This window comes from Takifugu flavidus, chromosome 16, assembly GCF_003711565.1.
Source record: "Takifugu flavidus isolate HTHZ2018 chromosome 16, ASM371156v2, whole genome shotgun sequence".
Lineage (NCBI taxonomy): Eukaryota > Metazoa > Chordata > Actinopteri > Tetraodontiformes > Tetraodontidae > Takifugu > Takifugu flavidus.
This window is the reverse complement of record NC_079535.1, coordinates 3,417,022-3,443,468: the sequence shown is the minus strand read 5'-3', so window position 1 is coordinate 3,443,468 and position 26,447 is coordinate 3,417,022. Positions and strand designations below refer to the sequence as shown.

Here is a 26,447-nt window from a genome sequence, read left to right as displayed (position 1 = left end):
CCGTGAAGTCCCATCGTCACTTGGGTTAAAAACTAAAACCGAAGCAGAGCATCCTCCTCCTCCTCTTCCTCCTCCTTCTCCTCACAGCGTCTGAAACCGGTGTATGGAGGGACGAGTAAGTTCAATGCGGTAAAAGCTGGAAACAAAGTCCGAAACAGGAACTGTGGGCAGGTGCAAAGAATTGCGCATGTTAAAATTGGAGAGCGGTCACACGCCCCCCCCTCGATAAACGGCTTCATTGATTTCGATTTTTCTAGTGGAATGTTTGATGGACGAACGGTTCTCTGCTCTGTTGTTATCCGTTGCAAGACAAAGACGATGGACGCGGTCTCAGAGGACGCCAACCGCTCGCATTCATCGGTTCTGAGGACAACTTGAAGCAAACGTGAACAAGTTGAAGACGTTCGCCACGTGCCCGCAACAACAGATATAAGGTGGGTCAAATCACACAGTTCAGTGACCTGTTACGATGGTGTCCAATTATGTTGGATTCGTTTTGTGGACATTTCCAGACGGGGATTCCGCGTTTAATTCGCCGTAAACTGAGAAAAAAAAACCCAGTTTGCGCCAGTCTGATTGTTGCTGATTTGTTTAGGGAAACTTCCGACGTGATTGAAAGGTCGAGGAGCAGCGAATCCCTCAGGACGCCATTCTGCTGTCTCCAGGAAAGGAACCCCTAGACGGATTTCCCTGGCTACAGTAAAGCATCGCTTCTTCAATGGTAAATGGACTTTGGGGTTGTGTGAGACAGGGCGCCCATGGATGCGAGTAGCTCCATCCCTGGTGAGTGGGTAGGATGATGTGCGTGAGAAGTAGGCCTCTTTGTATCCACTTTTAAAATGAGCCAAGGGCCAAACATCATCCTGGAGTGGTTGTCAAAGCTCCATCTGGCTCAGTATGTGGAGTCTTTTCTTGACAACGGCTACGACGACTTGGAAGTTTGCAAACAGATCGGGGAGCCGGACCTGGACGCCATTGGCGTCCACATCGAGTACCACCGACACCGGCTGCTCTCCGCGGTGCAGAAGCTGAGAGATGAGGACAGCAGGAAAGCACCGGGCTACTACTTCACCCTGGAGCCTCTGCACACCTCTCTCTGCAAACACCCGAGCATGCTAGGTGGCTGTCGGAGGTCGCGCTCACACCCCAGGGGTCAACACCAGCCTTCCTGTCCTGGGAACCATAATCTGAGAGTCACAGACTGTAACGACTTTGTGACTTATCCCAAATTAAAGCTTAAGGTGCTCATAAGGGACAAACTGGCCAAAGACGGCATCAACCTGGGAGAAGCACCTTACACCTTTAAGGTAAGCAGTTTTAAACGTTCTTTTCTCAAGTGTCGGCAGGTCAAACAGCGTCAGAGCGGACTCGGTACGCCTGCTTCGCCGTGAGGGTGATGGCGAGTGTGACAAATGTCCCCGACGACGCCGACGTCTACTCATTCCTCATTACCGCCCCGCTTGATCAGACCGTAGGATACTGAGCTTCAGTGGAATGTTGCGTTGCACATCGTCTTAATCGTTACAACTGCTCACGCTAAATGTGAGGAGCCTGCAGCGTCCGGCCCTTGATCATAACCATCTTGTACAATGATAAATGACTTTAATGCTCTGTTTCAGGGTTGGTTGGTTGGTTTCCTCCTGGGATTAAGTCAACAGTATCCCATATGTTGTTTAATTCAATATACAATATATACCATGTCTTTGGCTTAAAGTATGTGCGCTAGTTATTTGCACATAGCTGTCCAACTGACTGTCCCGTTTCTTATTTGTTCATCTCCTTGTGTTTCAGGAGACTGGCCAGTCTGTTGACTGCAGAGCCGGTCAGTTAACGTAATTGCAGAGGATTGCTGTTTCACTCTGGCATCAGTCAAATCCACTCGGTCTGTAATTCACTGAGGGAGTTCGGTAGTCTGGGGCCGGGCATGCCAGGTTTGGTTTAAAACAAAACCAACCCAAAAGTCACTGTCAGTGGGACGTGGTTTTGATGGGTTTGGGATGTGATTACATCACTGGGGACATAAATCTGCAGAGTTTTCCTGTATGCGGCTCCAGGCGCAGTCACTGCACACGTCAGTGTCATTCGGCCCAGAGAGAACACAGTCTTTTAATTCACATTAATACCAGCGTTGGCTTTGGCTTCCCTCCACTGACACTGGTTTGAAATGCTGCTCATTAATAACAGGATTAAACTGGCTGAAGATCAAGGTGCCATTTTTTGCTATTATCTGGTTCATAACAGAGAGGAGAGTCCACTTTATTTGATTGCCTTTGCTAGAACCTCTGCAAAGTCCGGTGCGTGGTTTACTTGAATGTATTTTGAATGCACAGATGGCTTTAAAGGAGCCCTGCCTCATAATTCCAAGTGTTCATGAAAGATTCAGAGACACAGGCACTTTGTCATCAACCCTTTTGTAGGTTACAGCAAACCCCGGCTGCTCCAAACTTTCCTTTCTTCTTGGAGTCAGCACAAACTTTTACAGTTCAATCATGGGGCAAAACCTATTCAACTCCACCGGAGCAGCTTTTACAGCTGGATGGAAAATTGGCTTTGTTGATGCTCCTCTGTTTGTTCACGCACCCTCTTCATGCTGCGCGTGGCTTAATCGCTCCCATTTTTCTGTGCTCGGACCACAGTATTAAGCCATTATGGTGCATTTTGGTTGGAAAAGGTCTGGTTATCCTGCCTAATTACACTTCTAATTGCACAATCTTTCCATTACAGCTCAAATAATGAATACCCACATGCTTCTTAGTAGTTCATCAGCTGAGTTGTTCCAAAACAATCCAATCTGACTATTTGCCCGAGTGAGGGCAGGATTTTGGAGGTTGCAGTGCTCATCTGACTGAATCCATTACACAGTAGCAGAATGCAGGTTGGTACAACCCATTTTCTCAGCTGGAAAAAAAAAAAAAAGGGAAGATTACGGTAGCTTCAGGCCTTTTCTGCTCTTGTCAGGAATGCGTCTAATATGAAATCCGTGCAAGGATTTCTGGTAATTTGAGATCCCTCTAGCCATTAATTATTAACAATCTGTATCTTAGCAATATAAATTCAATAATTCAGTCTCTACTTGATACACTATGATTGTCTCTATTTTTAGCGTTCCCTCTATTTGTAACAATGTGAAATCCAAATGTTCCATAATGCTCTTCAAAGTTATTGGACAGTAGGGTTTTTCTTTTCTTTTTTTTTTTTTTCTTTAATCCCATAATTCATCTGCCCCTCAGCTTGGTTGGAGTTGTCCGATCCGTTCTGGCTAGTCTGCACGCATGAGTAGTTCACCAAAGCTGCCGTAGTGATTGTAAAAAACTATTGTAATTAAAGTCGACTGAGCTGTTCATGACCTAAAGATGGGTACAATGTGGATGCGGGGAGGGGGGGACCAGATTCAAGCTAAAATCAAAATTCCCATGACGTGAACACCCCTTGACCCTAGCAGATTAAATTCCAGATGGGGTCTTATTGCAACTGTGGTGCTTTTCATCACATTTTACAGTCTAGTAACTTTAAAAACATTCAGTGATGTAACCAGTTGTGGTTAAAGAAACACTCTAATTTTACAGTTTTCAGAAATGATTAATTCAAATGGTAAACACACCGCACTGAGGTCATTAAAGTCTCATCCTGCAACTTGAATGCAATCTATTGTTGCCTAACATTGTTGATCACACCCAGACCCTGTGAATGACTCTCTTTAGAACTGGTTTTACAAAACCAGAGGCCTCATTAAAACACACATCCTGAAGTCCATCCTCAGAACACGGAACAGATCCTGGTTGTTTAAAAGCCCCCCCCCCCACCCCCCCTCTTTTCTCTGTCAGAGGTTCAGGGGACACCCAGAACCAGCAGGCCTCTCCTGACAGACTAAAGGCCAGTTTGAATGGGGCCTGGCAAAAAACAAGCTCTGCAGCAGCTGACAGCTGTCATTGGTTTTGTCCCTGCAGACTGGAGACTGAATAGGACTGGTTTTTGTCAAACAAGGTGGATTTTTTTTTTCTTTAAACACCACTGGTTCTGTCCTGTGAACTGGTGAAGTGTTAGTTTGGTGGGAGATGTTTGGCTGAGATTTTAGCGTTTCTTTGTCTTGAGTTATTCCATATGTGCACACGTGAGGTCTGTAGCTCCATAACATGCACGACGCCTTACTCGTGTATAGTTGTCTGAGTGATGTAAAGCATCTGGTGCCATCATCTTCTTCCTTATCATGTAGCGTAAAGTAGGGTAGGCCTACTTATGGACTAGTGTCAGTATAGATTAAGTCAAACCAGTGCACCATTACTGGAATATGGCTGGATTACTGCAGTAATTGTGTTGGGGGAAGCTATACTGCATAGCACTCTAAAGCTTAACATGCTATAGGAACATGTTTAATACTTCTGACCTTTGCTGAACTCCCATTTGTGATGCGCTGTTCATGTGGAAGTCTGTTTTCAAACCAATATCTGACTTAATAAAATTTATGAATTTAACATATTTAGAGATGAAATATTTGGGGTTAATAGTTTGTTTCATTTCAAACGTCTTCCATGTGTTCTCCAACTGGAACTAATAGAGAACAGGCAGCCAGAGGGGCTCTGCCTACAGACCCCAGGAGAACTGGATCATCCACCCAATAGTACGCAGAGTTACCACAAGAATGGATGATTTCACATCCCCAACAAAAACAAGAACGACCAGCTCTGCCTTTACCTTTCTCTGAGACTATTGAACCTGTGTGTGATTTGAAAACTGCTTTTTTTATTTTGTTGAGGTTCAGAGGGGATCTGCTGTTGAGATCCCAAAACTGAATGCACCACTTCCAGAGAAAATAATCCCGTCTGATGGGAAAGTTCATGGTGAAAGAATGGATCAAAGCGGCGGCGACCTCACCCGCACCGCCATTGATTTGTCAGGGTCTCGAAGCCGGCGTGTCTTTGCCCTTAACCTCTCTGTCAGTGCTGCATCGCCGCCATGTTCAGGTCTTTGCGTCACACTAAATTACACTGACCTTGATCACATTCCATCACAATGGTGTTTCCTGCAGGGCTTTCTTTGCTACATGGCTCAGATCGGCCATTTCAGCCTTGTTGGTAGGTTTAGTCGGCCAAGCTAGTTTCAAGAGGCAAATTAAAAAAAACTTACTTTAAAACCTATACTTAAGGTTTCAGAGGTGATAAACCTAAACTTACTTTAAAACTTATATTATATACTCACCTGTATGTACACAACACTAGATAACGACCTCAAGTTTATCATCTCTGAAACGCTTTATGCTTCCCAACCGATCTCAAATCATGATTAAAATAAATCCCATTGAAGTCATCAATCCGTCCGGACCGAATGGATCCCAGATCCATCCATACCTCCCTCCATACAGCAAGTGCCTTGATTCTCTAACCAGGCCGTTATCCGCCGCAACCAGCAACCCTTCAGTTGGGTCTTAACTCTGGGACACATCATGTTGATTTATTATCTATAAACGCATTTAATATGACATTAAATGACAGTGCAGGAATTATTCTGTTTTTCATGAGATGTAATGTTATATAGATTACACCTTATAGGTCATAGATTGTGTCCATGCTCTCAGTACATTATTGCTAATTAAAAGTTACAGTAATCAGCCCTCTAAGCTTTAAAAGCAGATGAGTTTACGGTTTTGTGTTGGATGAAATCAAGCTCACGTTCGGTTAATTTATCGTATAGATTAAAAGCACAATGTACACTTAATGCAGTGAATTGCATTATGCCCTGTTGGCCCTGTCTTCGCCCTTGAAAACATAAAAATTCAAGATAAAGACCATAACAACAGTAATGACATAAAAAAAATGGTAGAATAAAAACAGTTACAATATACATTAAAAAGGTCCAGCGAATAAACCTAAAACATTAGTGTATTTATGTTTTTGGCACCATGAGTGCCAAATATAGATATATATGTATGTTTTACTAAGCTGGATCTTACTTTTCCTTTCTAACTCATAGCGGTCTGATTCTGATGTGACTGAACATACGTCAGAGATCCAATCGTCCTCTCTGATTTTTAAATCTCTCTGACACGTACATCAGTTAACCTCGGTGAGGCACGATTTCAAGGCTTCTCCTGCAGCAGGATACCACCATAACGTGTGAGTGAGGTCAAAAATATGGTTTCCAGAACAGTGATTTTCCAAACCTTTGCAATGATGTGCAGATTTCAGTACCAGTCGATCCTCCCTCACAGCTCTGTGCTCCCTTCTCTTTTATTCTGTGCACAAATCCCCTCAAGGAATTCATGAATCAAACAGGATGCTGCCTTTTTTCTTACAATTTGTCCTTTGTGGAGACCTTATTTTGAACCATGTGATACATCTAACTCAAATTACGCCACAACAAAGTACAACAATTCCAACTAGAAAGGATAAACAACAGTGACCCCCCCAACAAAAACAACCCAAAACACTCTAATGTACCTCATTGTGTGATCTCTGTTACAGGTTCTGTTATTCAGGTTCTGTTCAGTAGTTCTGTGCTGGTACAGCAGCCCTGAACCTCCTACCTGATGGTAACAATTCAGCGTTGTGGGTCGGGTGGCACATATCCTCTAATTGTGTGGAGGAAACACAACTGTCAGATCTGGAGGTTACGCTGCCAACTGTTCCAGCGCGTTTCTCTCTCTCCCAAAACCTGATGCAGAATTCTTTATTCCTATGATCAGGGAGAGAGGAGGACTGTTTAGAACTGGTGGGTTACAAGTGGGTGCAAGCTTTACCTGTTTAGGTTTCAAAAATGTACCGGAGGGTCACACGCCTTGGAGAGCAGTCATCAGTGTACCTCCAGATTATGACCCACTTTCACTCCTCTTTTTTTCCCACAGAACATCCTCCCTTATGAATTTCATATGACAATTTGGCTGCCTCTGCAACTCCCCGTTCCTTTCATTCAGTGCCTTGAGGAAATATGAAGATGTTGTTTTTACATTAATCTCCATTACCCCACATTCAGTTTTCCAGAATATGAAACGTTTCGGCTCCCATTTTGTACATGAGCCAAGACTATCAGGTCATATCCAGCAGCAGGGAGGATTGTTTGTTCTGCTTCATTATTCCAGCAGAGCTAAAGCAGAGGATTAGAGTTCATTTATATTAAGCTCCTGCGTGCAGGCGTTATCGTCACACACAAGGGGAAAAAAATCAGTCATGTGCAATTAAAACATCTTTATTGTTCGCACCAGTGCTCACTAACATTTAAGGGGTCGGACTGGGTGCACATTTCTGTTCTGTAAGTACACTGTTGTCTTTTAACAGAAAATCAGGATGCATCTGAATGAAACAGTTGAATACATTGGCGAAGATTTAAGCATGAAATTCTGTTATTTGTCCACGATATGACACCTGATTCTTAACAAGCTCAAATCTCCATGGATGGTTTCTCGCTCATCACATTTCACCCCAAAATAAGGTGCTTTAAATGTAGAAAGACCCCTTTGGACCATGCGTTCTGTAGTGTATTGGCCGTCGTGATGATGTAGAGGCTCGTTCCTAAAAAAGCCTCTCAAGTGCTGGCGGTGCCGCTCTGGATGGAAGTGATCGTAGATGTGCGGCATCACATGACCTAGCCAGCAAGTCTTAATGTTTCTGAAGCCATTAGTGTGGGTGTTGTGTCTTCAGCTGAAAGAATCGGGGCGAACAAACTTTTCCTCTGTGTATCAGCTGATTATTCTTGTGAAATATTGATCGCTGGACACTACAGGCCGGGCCCAGCTTGCTCCATTCTAGAGCGGCCCTTTTAAAAGGCTGCTAACTATTCTAAAAGCGAGATTAAAACATTTAAGGCTAATAAGGTTAATTGTACTATAGATTTCCTGAGAGAAGAAATCTTTCAGAATTATGTGCAGTGAGTTCTGTGATTTTTCTTTTGGGGGAACTTTACAGGGAAAAGTTTTCACTCTGATATCTGCGTTCAAAAACTTGCTACACTTTAAAAATGTGACCGGACCTGAGTGACTTTGAATTTAATGGGATAAAATTGCAATGACAATTGGTCATTTCTGTTATTTCTATGATAGCAGATGCCACAGGATCTACAGGTTTGACAGCAATTAGCTACACATCTGGCATGGATGTAACATATCAGACTGAACATCATGCAGAATATCCACTTGGACAGGGTTGGCCTTGCCAGGACCTATTTCAAGAAACCTAAGAATATTGAAATGTTTCTGTCTCTGGTACCAACGGGTCCACGTAGATTCTGACTCATGGACGTGGTGTAGATCAGGGGAGGTCTAGCAGTGGGTCAACTGGACTGTTGAAAGTCAATGGAAACATGTTTGTTCTGTTCTTTGGTAATCTCAGTTATGTTCCAATGGCATTTATGGAATGTTATTTTCATTTATGGGAAACGTATTAGTATAGCCACTGATATAAATAAGCCTAACACCTACAGCCTTGCAGTTGAGTGCTATTTGTGAGGTTTTATTTTGCATTTTTTTCACTGTGTTGTGCTTCTGCTGCAACACGCAGATGGCAGGATGATGTACCAGCCTAACTGTGAACCCTTCTTCCTGGAAACATGTCACACTGGGATTATATAAAATGGATACAGCTTGGTAATCATAACAAAACTGACCAATCAATCCAATTCCTTTGTAACCTGTTTTGAATGCAAAGCTACAAAAGGATGACCCATGTAAATGACGTACGCTCACACGGCTGCGCACTCTTAAGATGCCAATTTCATTTTAATAATTAACCAACATCAAGAAATCCTACAAGTATCTTGTATTTTGCCCTACTTCCTCTTCTGTGTTCCACCTCCTGTGGTGACTGAGCGAGCGCTCCAGTCTGAGTGGTCAATAGCTCCATAACAGCCTGTGGGTGGAATGGGTGAGTGCTTGTCGGTTTCCTTATGGAGTCTAATGTGGCACAATGACTAAACCCTGGCCCATCTTGCTGCTTTGTGCAGCTCCAGGTCCTCTGCAACACCCACCCAGATGAGACAGCTGTGATAGATAGTGAAGCTAGGGGTTCACCTTTGCACTTGCAGCTTTTAGGAGCTGGCGTATCTGCTGGCGCAGACTCTCTGAGATGAGGACAAGCTAAAAAAAATTCCATATAGCACAATGAGGCCAGAGACTTGCACACCAGCACCTCTGGCTGCATGTTTAGTGTGTCTACACAGGGTGATTCACTGGTGGGAGAGAGGTGGCACCTCCCTCTAATGCAGCGTGAATACTAAATTCACACATTTGAAGAGAGACTTGAATCATCAAGGTCACCAAGTGTATTTCAGCCTTTGACTATTATCCAAGTAGACATTTTACATCATGCAGAACATTTCTTAAATGCCAAGTACTGTAGTTATTATGTCACTGTCATGAACCATGCCCAGGTACCATGGCATTTAAATAGTAGGGTCAGTGAAAAGGTTGTGGAGGGTGACATTGTTCAGGACTGAACATGTGTTCTGAAAATGTCACAACGATTTAAACTTAAAATTTTGCAAAACCCACATCCCAAAAGCGACACACGGTCCTGTCAGGTGTAAAAGAATGGACATCAGAGGTGCTTGTTTACCACATCTGATTTGGAAACGGGATCGTCACCAGTTAGAGTTGAAAACACTGACTCAAGTACTTCAGCTCTCCGACCCGGGTCAAGTATTGTTGGCAAATAGAACGTATTTATGTTAATCTCCCTGGTGTAGCAGATGGGTGGGCCAGAAAGGGGTCACGCATTTGTAGGAAATTGTCAACTGTGCCGGAGAAAGGTTGCATTAGGCAGATTATATGGATTTAATTTGCATCAGAGTAAGATGATTGCCCAGCAAGTCTTAGAAAACGGATGTAGCTTGGATCATTGTAATGACTGAGCTCATGACTCTCTTCTTCGCTTCACCTGACGTGATTTGTTTGCGCCCATCGAATGAATCTATTTGTGGCTCAGATCCACTGTGATGAATATTTATCACCCAGATGTGCTCTCATCTGTGTCTCTGAAGGCGCGGCGGAAACCTCGAGCGGCTTGAACTTTATTTGTTTTTTTTATCTCCAAGGTGATTGTGAATGTAAAGTGAAGTAAATGTGAGGTCAGAGTCAGTGACATTTAGCTCTGGGTTTGGTTTTTGAGTTCCCCTCCGGAATAATCCAGGCAGAAAAATTGATTCAAGGAGCAGTGCATTTTACATGGATGACATGAGACAAACACTTAGAAATAAGATTGTTTTTTCATTTTAAATCCATTTATTTTAACCAAAATAATTAAAAAAAAATTATATATATATATATATTATATATATATATATATATATATATATAATTTTCAGTGTTTTTGGGCTCCTTAAACTGATATTTAAAGGCTCAATTTTTACTCAACTGACTGTTTTTGTGCTGTACCTGGTAAATATACTCGTATACAAAGATGTCAACATCTGTTGCCCAGAGATACGTCGGCTCCAAACTGCTCGACGTCTTCTCGTCCTCTTAAAGTCGTAGCTGTCTCTTCTCCAGTTTTCTCCTTCATGTGATTTCACCTGGAGGACTGCAGCTGATGTTCCCCTGACAATCCTCTTCATTTGCTGTGCAACTGCACTAGATTAAGAGCGTTTTTGGCTTCAAGTCTTGCCTATTTTGCAACCTAAAGCCGTATTTGCCTGGATTAGTGGTACCCAGGGACCTCGAGTCATTTCTTTTAATTGCATTTGTCTTTTGTGATGCTAATCCTTATTAGCCACGTATTTAATTTGGATAGTAATCTGTATTTTTTAAATGTCATTGTATCGTGTCTGTATGATTACGTCCCCATGCCAGCCCCTGCAGTAATAACTTGCCGTGTGCAGATAAGCGGCCTCCCTGTGAGACCATCACTGTCAGGTCAGCTGATAAACGCAGTTTAACACCTAACAACATTCATCGGAATGTTAACATCGGAGAGGCCACACTGAACATACTGTATACTTGCTTCCAGTGATGGAGCCAATTATTCCCAGCGGTCGACATGCTCTGTGAAATCTGTTACGTGTTTTTGCTGCTTCACAGAGAAAGCTGCCACCTGTGTCAATGGAGCTGAGTAAAAGGGAACATTTGGCCATTTGCCCCATGTTTGATGTGTTATCTCTCTGAAGACAGCATTGCGTGACTATTTCTTATTCAATTGAACCCCAGGCCCACAAATTTCTGTTTCACTAGTTTAATCGCCATTATTCAAGACTGATTATCATTTTATCATTATCACAGGTATAATTGATAAATGTAATGATTTGAGTTTGTTTATATTTATGATATTAGCTAATAGAAATCGTAAAATCAAGTTTTAGTGAAACTTATGCATCGTTCTGCCTCACACGACGATACAGCCTTTGCAAATTGATAAAGCAGCATGAACTTGATCCACTTTTGGTCCACAATTGTAGTCTAGAACGGTGCAGCATTAAGAGGTCAATAGAAAACAGCCGAGTCACCACGAGCTGTTGAATCAGAAGTATTTAGGTCAAATCAATAGTTTCCACATTGTGCCCACCTTATTTAATGCATAACTGAACCTGATGCTCATGGAATTCTGTGGGATGTACCAGGAGAGAGGAGAGGAGAGGAGAGGAGAGGAGAGGAGAGGAGAGGAGAGGAGGAGGAGAGGAGAGGAGAGGAGAGGAGAGGAGAGGAGAGGAGAGGAGGAGGAGAGGAGAGGAGAGGAGAGGAGAGGAGAGGAGAGGAGAGGAGAGGAGAGGAGAGGAGAGGAGAGGAGAGACACACACAAAAATACACTATACAATGGGTCAGCGGGGCCGTATTATATTGATATGTAATCTATACATATTGTGTTGGATACAGTATTACATTGTGTTGTACAGTATCTTTAACCCTGCTTTTATTGTGTCTAATCTTAATATCTGGGATGCTTGTAAGTACGTTTATTGAAGGAAGATGTTAATGATATCAGTTTAATCGCATTTAAACCCACTGTGAATATTATAGACTGCTCCATGACAACCATTTATAATGCATTTAATTATTTTTATTTTAGTTCCTGAGTGCCCCTTTGATTTAATGTGCTTTAAGAATACTGTATTATTTAAGTTTGTATATTTTACAGCGTAGCTTTTTAACCCACATACGTACATGCATTATATATATATCTATATATATATATAGATATAGAGATTTTATTTTTTATTTTTTATTTCTTCTTTTAATGATGAACTTGGTCTTTAAAAAATGATGCTTTAATTTATCAATGAAACAGCCAAAAATCCGGAGCCAAGGTCAGTTGTGGATAAATTGTAGTGCCTAATAATACATCAGGGGCTGTCAAACACTGAAATCTCATGAACGTTGAGCTGAAAATAGGTCTTAAGATCCATATAGATCTTCATGCAATTCTTATGACAAGAGAGCACGCTTGGCTAGCTGTGGTTAACATCCATTAGTGGCTGAGGCAGTACGGTGGGTGTCCTTGGAGCGGCAGTGAGTTGAGACAGGAAGTCAAATTGAGTCGGACAGGGAACGCTGTCATCTGCTCTGCTGGGATATCTTCAGCTGTCAGAAGGGCCACGTGCGGTCTTCTGAATGTTTCACTTACATCATTTCAGTGTTAGGAGAAACCAACCTTCTGTGGGAGGATACCTTCTATTGACAAGAGGAGTCTTGTTAGAGATATTGGAGGCCACCTGTGACAGTCCAGAATAGTTCTATCTACAGGACTAGGCTGATAACTACTACATTAGTCATGTGATCGTGGGTCTCTCCCAGAATTTCATCCTTTTGTTGTCTTCCCTGCCCTTTTCCATGAGGAGCAATCGGATCGCCTCACAGGTTGGATGGACATATGGATGGACGTCACTGTGAGGCGTCGTGGTCTTGGATGACATGATTGACAGCTTCATTTCATTCCTGCAGCAAGATGTGGGCTCCTCTGACAGATGAGCTGACGCACTGAAATGGTACAAACTGGCAGTCTGGTCTCGGAGGAATACGGTGCACTCACACACAGGTAATTACCTATGGATGGGGTTACGGAGAGGCAGTCCACAAAGTATTAAACCAGCCACAGGCTGGGAGTAATCTCCCGGGTTCCCCTCATCACAGGAACATGATGCCGTCCAGACGGGGCTGCGTTTCCCCATTCTTTACCTGACAGGTCATCATTATTTTTAAGGAATGTAATGCTGTGCTCTATCCTTTCAGAGTTTCATTTATTATACCAGATTTGGTCAAAATCTGACCAGATTTGTGAGATTTAGTGCCCTAGACTGGGGTTATTTTTGTGCCAGTCTGCTCTTTTAATCAACATTGGACCTTCACTAACATTCTCTTTTTTTTCAATTTGAACCTCTGGTTTGTGTGTTTGTCATAGGTCTGGATGGTGTCGTCATTTTCTTTTTTGTTTTTTCACCATTATAGGGCATCAGATTTGGTAGCAGAGGTTTTGATCTTTTGTCTCTCTTTGAAAAAGCCTTTAATCCGTGTCGGGATGCGTCAGAATGTGGGAACAGAGGTGTGTCTTTCAGACCCTGGCAACACGGTTCAAACCATAGCCGCTAATCTGTATGCACGCCATGAATGTGGCTGACGGCGTGTGTCAGAGTCGGAGACGTATCATCAGACTTTAGTTTCAGACTTGTCAGAATCCACTTAGCTCTTAGTGATAAATGGTTAAGCTCTTTTTCTCTGCAGGGTTGTTGTTCTGCTTTCTGATCTCTGTCACTCACGTGGCCTCACTTGGTAGATGCACATCCCACACATGCACACAATTATAGTCTGAAGATAATACACTATTATTAGAATTTGATATTTCAATGTTGTTTCCAGTCATATTTTAGTTCATTTGACTTCCTCTGAATGTTGCATTCCATTTAAACCCTTTTATCCGTTCACAAGTGACCTACTCATTGAAAAAAGAAAGCCCATCTGAGAGACACCAGCATCATGCCATAATCTTCCCACAATCCCCTGAATGGCGTCTGTCATCACGTTGTGCTCAGTAATTTCAGCTGGGATCAAAGCTCAGATGAGTACCTTGACTCTCCAGGGTTTTGACAGAAAATAGCCATCACGGATCATAGCGCCCGGTGAAATGGACCAGGTTGAAAAGCCTCTCTTTCCTCCTTCCCATGCACCCTGAACTGACCAGCAGTCCTCCACAGTGGGTGTAACCTGGAACCCGGCCCTTCCAGGCAGTGTGCAAGGCAGAAGCTCTCCATCTTCCCTTCCATTCATCTGCAGCTCCGCATAATCTGCAGCCTCCCACTGCTCATCTGACACCACTTTTGTGTCCCCCTACTGCTTCTCCTTCTGAAATCAGTAGTTGGTTGCTAAAGATGGAGGCATTAAAGGCAGTAGGGCAACAAAGAGGAGGATTCTCGGGGTTTTCCCTCAAGCGTGAGCTGCCTACAGTCAAACGAGGTCACCCCCCTCGTACTCCAGCCTTGAGCACAAGCAAAGATCTCTGAGGATCCGTGAACACATTTTAGCCATTAACACAAGGGAATGTCAAGAGGGACCTCCGGTAGCACCACAGATTACTGACTTCAAGTTCAATTTTTTTATCCTTTTTCCAATCATTTTAGTTATTCTGGGAGGACATGTGTAGATTTTAGATCTACTTCAGCGTATTTTAACCCTCTCTTGTCTGCGCTTAAACAATAACTGAATGAAAAGCACGATAACTATCTGCTGCCACCTGCCGGTCGGAAGATAGATCGTTCAAAACCTCCCTGTGGTTTTTTCCCTCATGTTCTTAATCCAGCTGTTACTGTTTATCAAAGCAACACAGAAAACTAGAGTGGGCACTTATTTTTTTACCTTTATTTACAATCTTTGGTACATTAACTCATATCAGGCCATTGTTACCCTTTTACTGCCTTTTATTAAGCATGAAGAACCTTAAGATAGCACTGTTTTAATAAGAGGACCCTCCAGGAGTAATCAGGGCTAAAGAAAAAGACTAAAAATACTTAAGTGTGTGTAATCATTTTAATTAACTCAGACTCTATAATGAAGACAAAAGTTAGATGTAACTTGACATAACCAGATGACTACATATATAATTAAAGTTAAATGTACATAAAGTTCTTCAGCAGACTAATGACTAATACCCATTACAGTTTATGAAGCCAATAAAGTCTGACACATCACTGAATCTGCTGCAGACATAAACACACGGCCGTCCTGACAGACTCAAAGGTGGGGGTTTATTTGAACATGTGAGTCAGCCAGTCCCTTTGGGCCACAGCTGGGGAGCGTAGAGCACCCCACCCAGCAGCACCAGCGTCACATGTGGTAGCAACTCCCCCACCCTCCCTCTGATTTATGCATACAGGACACCCCTCCCCTCCCAGGATGTATTGTCCTCCTCTCACTCACTGACTAAAGTTTCAAAACTGTGTTAACGCAGCGTGGTGGAACTTGAGGTGGACAGCTAGTGCTGGTTAGCAACCCTTGGAACGGATGCCTGGCTGTGGTGAGTGTGTATTGAGGATTGAATGGAATGTGGTCCTTTGGTTAATGGTACTTTCCTAGACATCAATGGGGAAACATCTCAATTTATGAGGCTTCTTTCTAAAAACTGTGGTGTGTGCAGGGAAAGTCTTAGCTCAGACAAAGAAAGGTTTTTAGGAGGAAGAGATTTAAGCCATTGCTTGTTTTGACCTTTTTGGGACATTTTAGTGGTTTACAGTAGTCTTTAAGTGACATTTATGACACAAGTGTTACAAGCAGATGAATAAGTCTGTAGCAAGCTTGAGATATGTATAGAAATGGATAAAGGGAGTGTTTTTCTTCCAGGCTCATATGACGTATTGTACTACAGGTCAATATTTGTTCATCACAGTAAATTGATAATGTCATCCTCGCAGAAACGTGACCACCTTTCAGTGCCTGTAGCTGGGAGCAGCGTTCCGCTGTGGCTTTACAAATGGCTGGCTGGTACTCAGTGACACCCTGCTGAATGGCTAAAAGAGTGAGACAAGGCAGAGAAACTGTAAAAACACTCATTAGACACTCTGCCCTGTGGGCACGTGGGTCCTTTTGTCTGTCTGTGAGATGGTCATTGCCTGAGAAATGTGACACCGCTCTCTTCTTTCCTGGCCTCTGTGGTTGATGTCTCATGCTGTAATTTAGAGACCGTTCATTTAGAAATGGAAGTATAAAGCGCGCTACTAACTTTCCTCTGAAACTCTACCTTTTTAAATTTTCAGCCTTCATTGTTCACCCTCTTGTCTTTTTCTGCATCTCGGCTACACTTACGTTCAGGGGCAAGAAAACATAAATACGGCGTGTTCACATGTGACGATGTGGCGTCATGGGGCCGTGCACACAATGAGCCGCCTATACGAACCAGCAGCAGCATCCAAACATGGCACAGAGCTTCTCAGCCTGCATGAGAAGCAGATTTTTCAGGGCCTGTTCTGACCTCGGGGCATGTCTTTTAACAAATGAATGGCCCTCTTTTCAGGCTGTGAAGTGAACACATTATTGTTGCACACTGCAGTGGACTGTTTTCATTTGGCACATTTGCATCCCCCCTGGGTTTAACTTGGTATTAACATGTCAGACTGTTTTTGAATGACTATAATTGATTATATTTTTTATTTTTGGCTATTTCTAAACTCTTTTTACTTAGTTTATGATTTATTTATTGCCATGAGATTATAAAAAAGATGTAAAAGGGATCTTTCACAGCCTATAAGGCAATTGGCTGATATAATAAAAATGTTATTTTGTTGTTCATAGTATTTGATGGGATTTTTGATACAAATAAGCTTTTTAACTCATCCAAATTGTTGTCTTATGTGTTAAATCTGGACAAGGTCAGTAAGTGGTGAAGCTCGGCAGAAGCGTGACTGATGTTACTTGGCTGATCCCACAAGGCAAAAGTCACATCATTTAAACATTCTGCACAATCATAGGAAACAGAACGAGAGGGTTTTTCTCTGTGACAAGCAGATTCATGCGGCTCTTTCTACGTGTGAGTTACGGGCAGGAGGCCTCTTAAGTCAACCCCTGATGATTGTAGGAGAGCCTAAAGTGACCCGACTGCGTCACACCGAGCTTCCTCTGGCCACTGGGTCAGGTCTGAGGAGCACTGAAGGGGAGGAAGGAGTCAAGGGGCAGGAAGATGGCGAAGACGCAGGCAAGAGCGCAGCTGGACGTTCCACATTCCTGCTGGTTTATCTGTGCTTCCTGGATGTTTGGTCTGCTGGTGACCGCTCTAAACCTTTAAACAATGGCCGTAATCATCCCACTGTTTACAGCGTCGGCCTGACGTTTGCCGTCCTGCGCAGCCTCCGCGGGGTGTTGTTGTCCTCGTCGTGCCTGCAGTCACCCAAGAGTGTTTTTAAGTGCTTTGTTATCTCTTCCAGGATGGCTCAGTGGGGAACCTTGATGACCTGGCTCAGGAGTATTCTCATTATTACGGCACCTCCCTCCGTGACGTGTGTGAGAGAATGGAGGAGATACGGAAACGCAAAATAGTGCAGGGCGCAGAAATGGTCAGTGCTGTTCCTTTAATGAGCAAGAAGTTTGACTCATTAAAAATGTAGGATGACAAGATTGAAATCTGGATGCCATCTTTGCAACTGCTGCAGACCAGCATGAGCAGAGCCTGGTTCAGGCAAAAGGTGATGACACCTCCTACCAGACTCGCTAATTCAGTTAGTAAATCTCTGTTACATATTAGCAACCAACAGTTCTCTGGAGACTGTTTGCATGAGGCTAATTTGCGTTTCACAGATATGCAAAACCAGCAGTCTTTCAGCCTCTGTTGGAGACGGTCAATCGTTTCATCCTGCATTTCATGTACGTTCCTTTGGACCATCTGTGATACAGCAAATGTACCGCTAACGGTTTTCAGTTGCTCAACGGTCACAGAAGAACTGAAATCCAACAATGCTCAATTAACGTTGTCAGACCTGGTATTATGTGGAAGCTTCAGCATTTATTTTAGGAAAAAATTACTTTAAAATAACATCACCAAAAAGTTCTACATAAGCAGCAGTGTTGCTTGTTTTTTAACCAGACATTCAGCATCAATTGTAAACTAAAAATAAATTATATACATGAGATATTCATGCAACAAGTGAAGCATCCTGTTTTCTGAAATGCTGACTTTCTTTATCTCATTTGAAACATGAATGTACAAATGTACAAGCATTATTTTACTTAAACTAGATGTGTTTCCGTAGAAAGGCTTCTGTAAAGGCCGTGGCCGTGGCGTGCAGCTGTGAACCCACAGTGTGGGTTGGCGAGCATCGTTAGCTGAATATGATTTCTATTCCTGTTTTCTGATGACACTGTAATTTACTGCCCTCATCCTGTGTGTTTCAGGGAACGGTTGAGTCAGTGGCCACATCGCTCCAGCTCCGCTGTCAGATCCAGGTGAGTGTCCAGCTCTGTGTGTCAGAACCCCGGAGAAGGCAGCTTCCTGCAGTGTGTGTCAGCTGATAAGAGAAGATGGAATTATCTGGCCATGATTCTCCTGTGGAAAACTAAAGCTGAAATATCTGCCTGTGATTCTGAGAGCTTGCATCCATTCTGTCCATAAACGTGAGGGAATAAATCATGTGGTCTGTAGTTCATTTCGAGTGGCAACTTAAAATTACATGTGTGGGAAGATTCAGGTTCCTCTTTGCTGGCTCCTAATTGCAGTTGGTTCTCCTGGGAATGAAGTTGTGCTGCTGTATCATTTTTAATCATAACTTTTGATTATTAAAGCATCAGCTATTGAAAAAAAACAAAAAACAATCTCTTGAAGGAATCCCTCGGACTCGACAGTAACACATCCACCCCAGAGACAGAGAGAAGGTAATAAATCCTTATCATTTACATGTTATACACTACTAAGCAATGTTCTCCATTGATGAAATGTCACATCACAATTTAGTTTTCACAGGAAACCGAGCCGTGACTCGTCTTCCTGTATTATCTCTGTGCTTTTCATTCCTTTCCCCCGTTTCCTGGTGCCCTCAGTCACATTTATGAAGCATCACTCAGTCACTTTAAAATTTCCTTCCTTCCCCCCATTGTTGATTTTATGAGGATTCTAATGATTAGTCACGTTTTATCACCAATACTGCAAATGAAGACATGACTAACAAGCGGTTTACACATTTGATATAAATGGTAATCGAGAGGAGGTGTTTGTCATTCAGAACCTGAACAGCACCAGAACAATTTTAGCCCCTTAATGAATTATTTGGATACACATGGATATCTGTGTAATTATTCCATAAGAAGAATTAGTGATATAGCGTTATGAAACATTTTTAGTTGATGTGACATTTTTAGGACTCCTTTATTAGACATAAGCTTTGTATATTATGCATGTGTAATGTTTTAATGTTTTGTGATATTTTTTATCATTTTTGATTCATGTTCCTATACAGTCCTTGAGTCAGTCTGTCTTGTCTGTCTGTCAACTGAATTGATGATTGGACATCTACAGAAATTCCTTTGAATTGACCTTGTTACACGAATCTCCCTTGAATATAACACAGCGATTTTCATTAGTGCACATTAAAATAATTGATTTAATTTTTATTTGCTATTCTTAAGTATTAGGAGATGTTCAAGGTTTGACAAACTAAAAGCTATAGTCTCCCTCCATCTCCACGCGAGATAATGAGGGCGTGTCTGTTTTGTTTGCAAACACACATTGAACAAACACTGCGACCTGTCGGCGTCCAGCCAGAGAGAGAGAGAGAGAGCAACAACCAGCTCAGAGAGGTGACACGCGACGGGCTGAGAGAGACGGGGAGGGTCAAAGTCTGCAGGAATGCACTGCTGCAAAACCCTGAGTGGACATAAAGAGGACTCCATTGTCGCCCTGATGGCCGTAGAGGGCTGACGTCTGTTCATCGCTTAAGAGCAGCCGTTCTTTTTCACCTGTTTGGCTCGTTTTCATCACTGTGACGCTAATGTCATGAAGGAAGCAGCACTCTGATGGCTTTTTAATTAGCCAGTCGGTATTAGATGGCAAAACATGTCAAAGGAGAGAGAGGGATAGCAGAGAAAATGAAGAGAGTTGTTCTGAACAGCAGGTATTGGTGTGTTTTTAGCTTTGGACTCAGTCAAACCTTCAGATTAATAAGACATCATTTGTCCTTTTTCTGTTTGATCTCAGGTTTGCTGTGCACAAATCGAGCCCCGATGATGGATGTGGAGGTGAGCGTAGGATATGTGGACTGTTGTAAATATCTAGTTGATATGTTTTCAGGTTTAGATCTGTTTAGATTAAAGATGATGGATGTTGTAGTTTAGACTGGTAAGGCGATGATCCATTGTTAATCAGAACTATATTATTGCCTTATTTAGTAGTGATATTATTTTATTTGCACTAAATTACAATTGAGGTATCGTGTGTTTAAGGAAAATTAGATGGGAAGAGAAAGGGCAAGTCTTTTTGGCAAGGTTTCCGCAAGTCCCAGAGAGGGGTGGTGCGTCAGATTTCAAAAGGTATGTTAAAAGAAAACGGAGCAGAAATTGTGAAGTTATTTGTTGAATGAAAACCATGTTGTGGCTCCTTTCAAAGGCGATGATGTCGGATTCGTGGCCAGTGAAATCACGATGAGTGACGAAGAGCGTATCCAGCTGATGACAATGGTGAAGGAGAATATGATCTCTATAGAGGAAGCCCTGGCACGGGTATGATGTCACTCTTTAAAACACACACTCACAAATCTACAGGTGCTGAGTCTTTAATCTTGTGTATGTAAAGGTTGTGTAGTTAAGCGTAACCCATGTTAAAGTTTCTGCTGGGGTGGGCTAATAAAAGCACATCATTTCCACCTTTTAATCTGTTGGAAAAGCACCAGTCTTAAACATGGTCAATGTTTTATTCTTGCTAACTAAATAATCATGTTCTGATTGTTTTCAGCGGGTTTGTATTGTTTTAATTTCGGACTGAAGGTTCTCTTCTGTTGCAGCTTAAAGAGTTTGAGATTCAGAACAGGCACACGTGCTCTGATCTGACTGAGTGGACCGGCCCCTCCAGCCCCGGACCAAACGAGTTCGGCCCCAGCGTAAGTCTCTGAGCAACCGCTCTGTGCTGATGGGGTTTTAAATGTTCAGTCAGAACGTTGAGCAGCACGTTGTCCCGGAGGTGCCCCGATTTACCGCTGCCAAGGCTGCCGAGCTGCTGACAGCTTCCCTCTATCTCCTCTGTCCAACCAGTGAACCAGGGCCCCTCTAAAACCCTGCAGCACAGGGGCTTCTCCCAACTACAGCACACTGGGTGGACCTCTATTCATCGCTGTCAAAGCACTAACACCCTATTGTGCTGCTGTGAGCAGCGGATTCAGAACAGGCCCCTGGATTGCAGGCTGCAGCGCTTTCATGCCTGGGTGGGGCGATTAGGGGCTCAGGTTCAGGGCACATTTTTCAGATTCGTCTGGATGGTCTGACTTTTTCTTTCTGCTGTGTTTTTGTGCTTATTCTCACTTTTTCTTTCTTTTCTTTTTGTTGTTTGCCCATCCTTTTTTGCATTAATGTGTTGACTAGTCTTCACTGTTGGACCTGTTTTGGTGCTGCACTGAAACCTCAGTGTGAAATAATGTTCCAATACCTTTTTATCAACCACAGTTTGGTTCAGACATTTCAGCTTAGATATAAAAAACTTCCTGGTCAAGTGGGTCGTTGTCATAAGCGTGAGTTATGACTATGGTTTCCTGCCACATTTTAAATCGAGCTACATGGTTTGGTAGACCGTGTGAACCAGCTGCAGCATGAACATGACAGGACTGAGCACACAAGAATGATTGTCAATGATTAGACTGCATGTCTAGGTTTGTTTCTGTTAATGCTAACCATGTATAATGACAGAAAATGTTCTCCCAGCAGACTTTTGACCTGTCAGACACAGAGGAGGAATCGGTGGCATTCAGGAGACTCCACAAACTGGTCAACTCGACCCGAAAGGTGAAGAAGCTGATCAGAATCGATGAGTCTAAGAGGAGTGGATCAGAGGGTATGACGGCCACCGGTTCTTAGAACAAGATTCTCTAGTCAAGTTAAAAACTCATGTGTTTCAAGACAAAATATGCATGTTGGTCACCCAGTTTTCATTATGTTGCTGCGTGCAGACGCCTGCTCGTCCCTGTACTCGGATGTGCAGAAGAGGGCCGCGGGTGACCCAGTGGACTCTCTGGCTTTGGCTCTGGAGGAGCAGCTCAGCTATGACAGGGATTCTGACAGTGTGACCACCTCACCTTCCACCAGCAGCCTGGACACCTGCAGCAGCCACAGAAACTACCAGGTCCTCAGCAAATGTGAGGGGAGCCCCGTTCACCAGGACACGAGCGTAACAGCCGACGTGCTGGGGGGCAGCGAGTGTAGGGGCTTCGCCGAACCAGAGGCTTGCAGCAACGAAAAGTCCAAAATTCCTCGCTCGGTTACAGATGGAGAACTCAAACAGCGGATTCCCAACCCTCTCGGCCAACATGGGGTAAGTTCAGGAGGGTTTTCTTCCCTTCCAGCTTAAAACATCTCCTAGAATTGATAATGAGGAACTTTGTTTGCTTTTTCTCGACAGAGGGCTTGCAGCTTTGGAGGATTTGACCTGACCAGCCGCTCATCACAGGCAGCCATTTCTGCCACCGATCACACCGTACGTGTCTCTGACCCATCTAAACATACCTGCATTGATTCAGTACCTTTATGCGATGTTCTTTTGCTTTTGTGTTTGTAAATCAGAAGAAAGATCACATTAAATCTCCTGTACCATCTCGTATATCTCTGGGCAAAAAAGTCAAGTCTGTGAGAGAATCCATGAGGAAACATATATCCAAGCGGTATCAGTGTCCTGTCTCTGCGCAGGTACGTGTTCTTTCATTCGCGTGAGATTTTGGGGTTTTTTTTAGGATTAATGGAGGCGAATTTCTTCTTTGTGATCTAGTCGAGTCCAGACTTCACATCCAGCTGCGGACACTCACCTCAGACCGACTCTGACTCTTTGGAGAAGCCCAAACTGAAGCTGGGAGGATCTGTGGAGAGCCTGAGGAGTTCTCTCAGCGGACAAAGTTCCATGAGTACGTCTGTGCGCGAGACAGGTTCTGATCAGACGGGCTGACACATCTTGTTTTTGTAACTTGACCTGGGAACACCAGATGTGAGGTGTTAGTCTAAACCTTCTGCTCCCTGCACAATCACCAGCCAGAGGGAGAGAATGTTCATATTTGTCAGGAACTCTTGTGCCTTTTGGAGTGATTGGTTTGTTTTTATTGGTGCGTGCAGGCGGTCAGACAGTGGGCACCACGGACTCCTCCAACAGCAACAGAGAAAGCGTGAAGTCTGAGGACGGGGAAGAAGACGAGCTGCCTTACTGCGGCCCCTTCTGTGGACGCGCTCTAGTTCACACCGACTTCGTCCCGAGCCCTTATGACACAGATTCCCTCAAACTGAAGGTGCTGATGCTTTTCTGACCAAACCTCGTAGAGCTGAGCTGGTTCCTAATCCAGCTCCTCCGATCTTTTACTGCAGAGCGGAGACGTCATCGATATCATTAGTAAGCCTCCTATGGGAACGTGGATGGGCATGCTCAACGGGAAAGTCGGCACTTTCAAGTTCATTTATGTGGATGTCTTGAATGAGGAAGAGGTTAAACCCAAAAAGACCCGCAGGAGGAGGAAGGCCCGTCAACCCAAACCCACCTCGGTGGAGGAGCTCCTTGTTCGCATAAACCTCAAAGTAATTTTCTTTCTGAGGTTATTCGACTCATATTTAAGCTGTTACACTCATCTGTTCCTGCCCCATCTCTCACCAGGAGCATCTTCCCACCTTTCTTTTTAATGGCTACGAGGATTTAGACACATTCAAGTTGCTAGAGGAGGAGGACCTGGATGAACTGAACATCAAAGATTCCCAGCACAGAGCTGTGCTGCTCACCGCCGTGGAGCTGCTGCAAGAGTATGATGGTGGGTCGGGTAAAATATTCAGAAATGTTTGACAAGGAGAAATTCATTATCAAGATCAAAACAGAGCATTCTCTTGATCGTGAGGTTTCTGCCCTCTGGTGGTGATGTTGTGCATTACAGGAAGCAGTGATCCAGAGAGAAGCAGCCAGTCAGGAGGCTCACAGGAGAAGCTTCTAGGTCTGCATGGCCTCACCGGAGACTCCCCGCGGGATTCTGGCTGTTATGAGAGTAACGAAAACCTGGAGAACGGTAATGACAGTCTGACGCGTCTGTGAACACTGTCTTCCTCCTGCCACGTGCTTCAACAGAAAAACTTGTGTGGGCTTCAGTCGCTCCTGACGTTCAGGCCAGCTTTCCTGCTCTTCTGGACAGACCATATCCAGTGCTTTGTTTTTCCCCTGAAGCATCTGCTTTGAGTCGTTTTGTTCCGTTTTTCTTAAACCAACTCACCACTTTGTCTCTTTGGTGCTTTTTGAAAACTGAATTTACCGGTACTTTCCTTCATCAAGTTTTATTGTGGGACTAGTAATATTCTGTTTTTCACACACTTTAGTAACTTCTATGTGGAGCTGCTTGAAAGTCTACCCACAAATAGATCCACAGCTGTGGGTTGTGGTGGTTTTCTGTTGAAATGGGTGTGAAAACCTTTTAGTAGTTTTTTTGGAATTTTTATTTTTAGTTATTGAATATCATTTGTTTTCCTCCAGGAAAAGTCTATAGCTGTCAAATGCAGCATCGTGCTTGCTGTCAATGAGGTTCTTGTGAATGTCAAAGACGTGTGGTCAGAGAGGATGTAGATCCGCCAAATTTTGTACAGTGTTTCTGTAGATTTTGCTGTGTGTATATTTTTTTAGTTAAGTAAAACATGTTGCACAATATTTTATCATGTGCCTGGAAATTGCATAAAGCAAAATAATTAAAACACCTAAAAAAAATTAAACGTTACTTTCTAAAATGTGGCATTTTGTATAATTGTAAATGCATAAAATGCAGGCCTCTGATTGGTTTAAAATAGATTAAACACTGACAGAAGGGGGGCTGCTGTTTTTCTGAAGTGTGCTTCTGTCACGGTTGAGCATGAGGAATAAATTGCTCTATGCTTTACCAAACTGGACTTCTTTTCTTTCATTCTTTCTGCTTTGAGCTCATTTCCTCTGCCATCCTTTCACAGTAGAAGCTGCTTCTTTCCCTCCGCAACGTCACTCTGCTGCTGCTCTCCTTGGATCTCATCACGACTGATGTGTAGCTCAGCAATCACCTGTTCATTTCAGGAAGGGACAAAAAGGCGTCTTCGTCCTTCAGCAGGTCTTCCGTCAGTATTGAGTCAAGACACCTCACACCCCCAGAGGACCCCACGTGCCCTCAGTCCTTGGAGTCTACTGGTTCAAGTAACATTTACCAGCCATGTGTGATGCCTTCACAAAGACCAAGCGAGAGCATCTCAACCATTGTGGGACCAGAAAAAGTTCAGGATCCTGGAGAAATCTTTGGGAGGAGCAGGAGTTGGACAGAGCTGAGAGACCCAGCATCTGAGCAGTTGAGACGGAGCTTCTCCGGGACTTTCTTACAAAGAAAGCAGAGGAAGGATCCTGTCGAGCCTGAAAACTGGAAACGTAACGAATCAGTAAAGACTGAGGAGAGCACATTGGACTGGGTTGGTCCAGAGAAAGGGTCTGAGCTCATCTCTCCATCATGGAGCGCTTTAACCGGAGCACCAGCACACACCCAGGAACCTGCAGAAACGACACAAAGCACACACCTGCAGCCAGCTGCACCGATACAAAGATCCGATCATCTTTTTCCTACACTTTCTTTGTCAAACCCACTTGCAACGTCGTCTTGTTTGTCCAACTACGACAACATACCCTCACTGGCTACAGACAGTCCTTCACTTTCAGCCACTGTTGAAGCCCAGCGGCTCAAAAGGCAGAGGAAACGGGACAACAAACTCTGCAACAAAAGATGTTAGTTCTTTAGTTAAAAATACAAACTGCACAGCTGTTGGAAGATGGTTTTCTCAAGAGTAGATTTTGACGACATGAACCTTATTTTATATATTCGGGAAAAAGTGATCTTAAGATATATTGTAATATACAGTAGCTATTCACAGCAAACAGGACACATAAAAGCAGCATTGTCAGGGTATTTGTCTACACAATTTCACATCAACTTCAACATATCTATTCGTCTGTTTTTCTGTATAGTGTGTACTTTGTTAATAAACTGAACTTGAATAAGTAAACCGCATTCCTGATAATAACTTGCTGGAGTAACCAGAACTGAAGAATAAGTTCTGGTAACAAGTGAAGCGTCATCAAACAAGAGAACCGAACTCCCGTTTACCTGGATGGAATGACGACGTTGTATAAATAAAGTTTTTGGAGAAGACACGCGCCGGTCGAGGTCGTTCTCGTCAGACGCCAAACTCTCGCGCTACGATACCCTCGCGCTACGATACCCTCTGTCCGTCCTGTCGTAATGGTGGACGTTCTGAAAGACGTGATTTTATTTTATGTCGCAAACATGTTATAAAGATGAATTACAGATGGTTGGATTAAAGTCCCGGCCTTCTTTTTTTATTGCGC

The 26,447-nt window shown here is 43.4% G+C and overlaps 1 protein-coding gene across 7 annotated transcripts; it reads left to right on the top strand.

Moving 5' to 3' along the window:
* The first annotated feature begins 57 nt into the window (after positions 1-57).
* LOC130539858 (SAM and SH3 domain-containing protein 1-like) lies at positions 58-26,104 on the top strand. 7 transcript variants are annotated; one of them, XM_057058542.1, is made up of 19 exons: positions 58-434; positions 596-1,307; positions 17,317-17,445; positions 18,281-18,331; positions 18,708-18,757; positions 20,076-20,116; positions 20,321-20,407; positions 20,484-20,596; positions 20,878-20,973; positions 21,788-21,917; positions 22,033-22,394; positions 22,482-22,556; positions 22,646-22,765; positions 22,845-22,977; positions 23,183-23,352; positions 23,429-23,635; positions 23,712-23,862; positions 23,983-24,111; positions 25,134-26,104. In XM_057058542.1, the coding sequence occupies exons 2-19, from the start codon at positions 840-842 to the stop codon at positions 25,829-25,831; spliced, it is 3,210 nt and encodes a 1,069-aa protein (XP_056914522.1). In that variant the 5' UTR covers positions 58-434; positions 596-839; the 3' UTR covers positions 25,832-26,104. The 7 variants fall into 7 exon arrangements, with proteins under 7 accessions (XP_056914522.1, XP_056914521.1, XP_056914520.1 ...); XM_057058541.1 differs by having other exon boundaries at positions 59-434; positions 21,791-21,917; positions 22,643-22,765; XM_057058540.1 differs by having other exon boundaries at positions 59-434; positions 22,643-22,765.
* Positions 26,105-26,447: the final 343 nt, after the last annotated feature.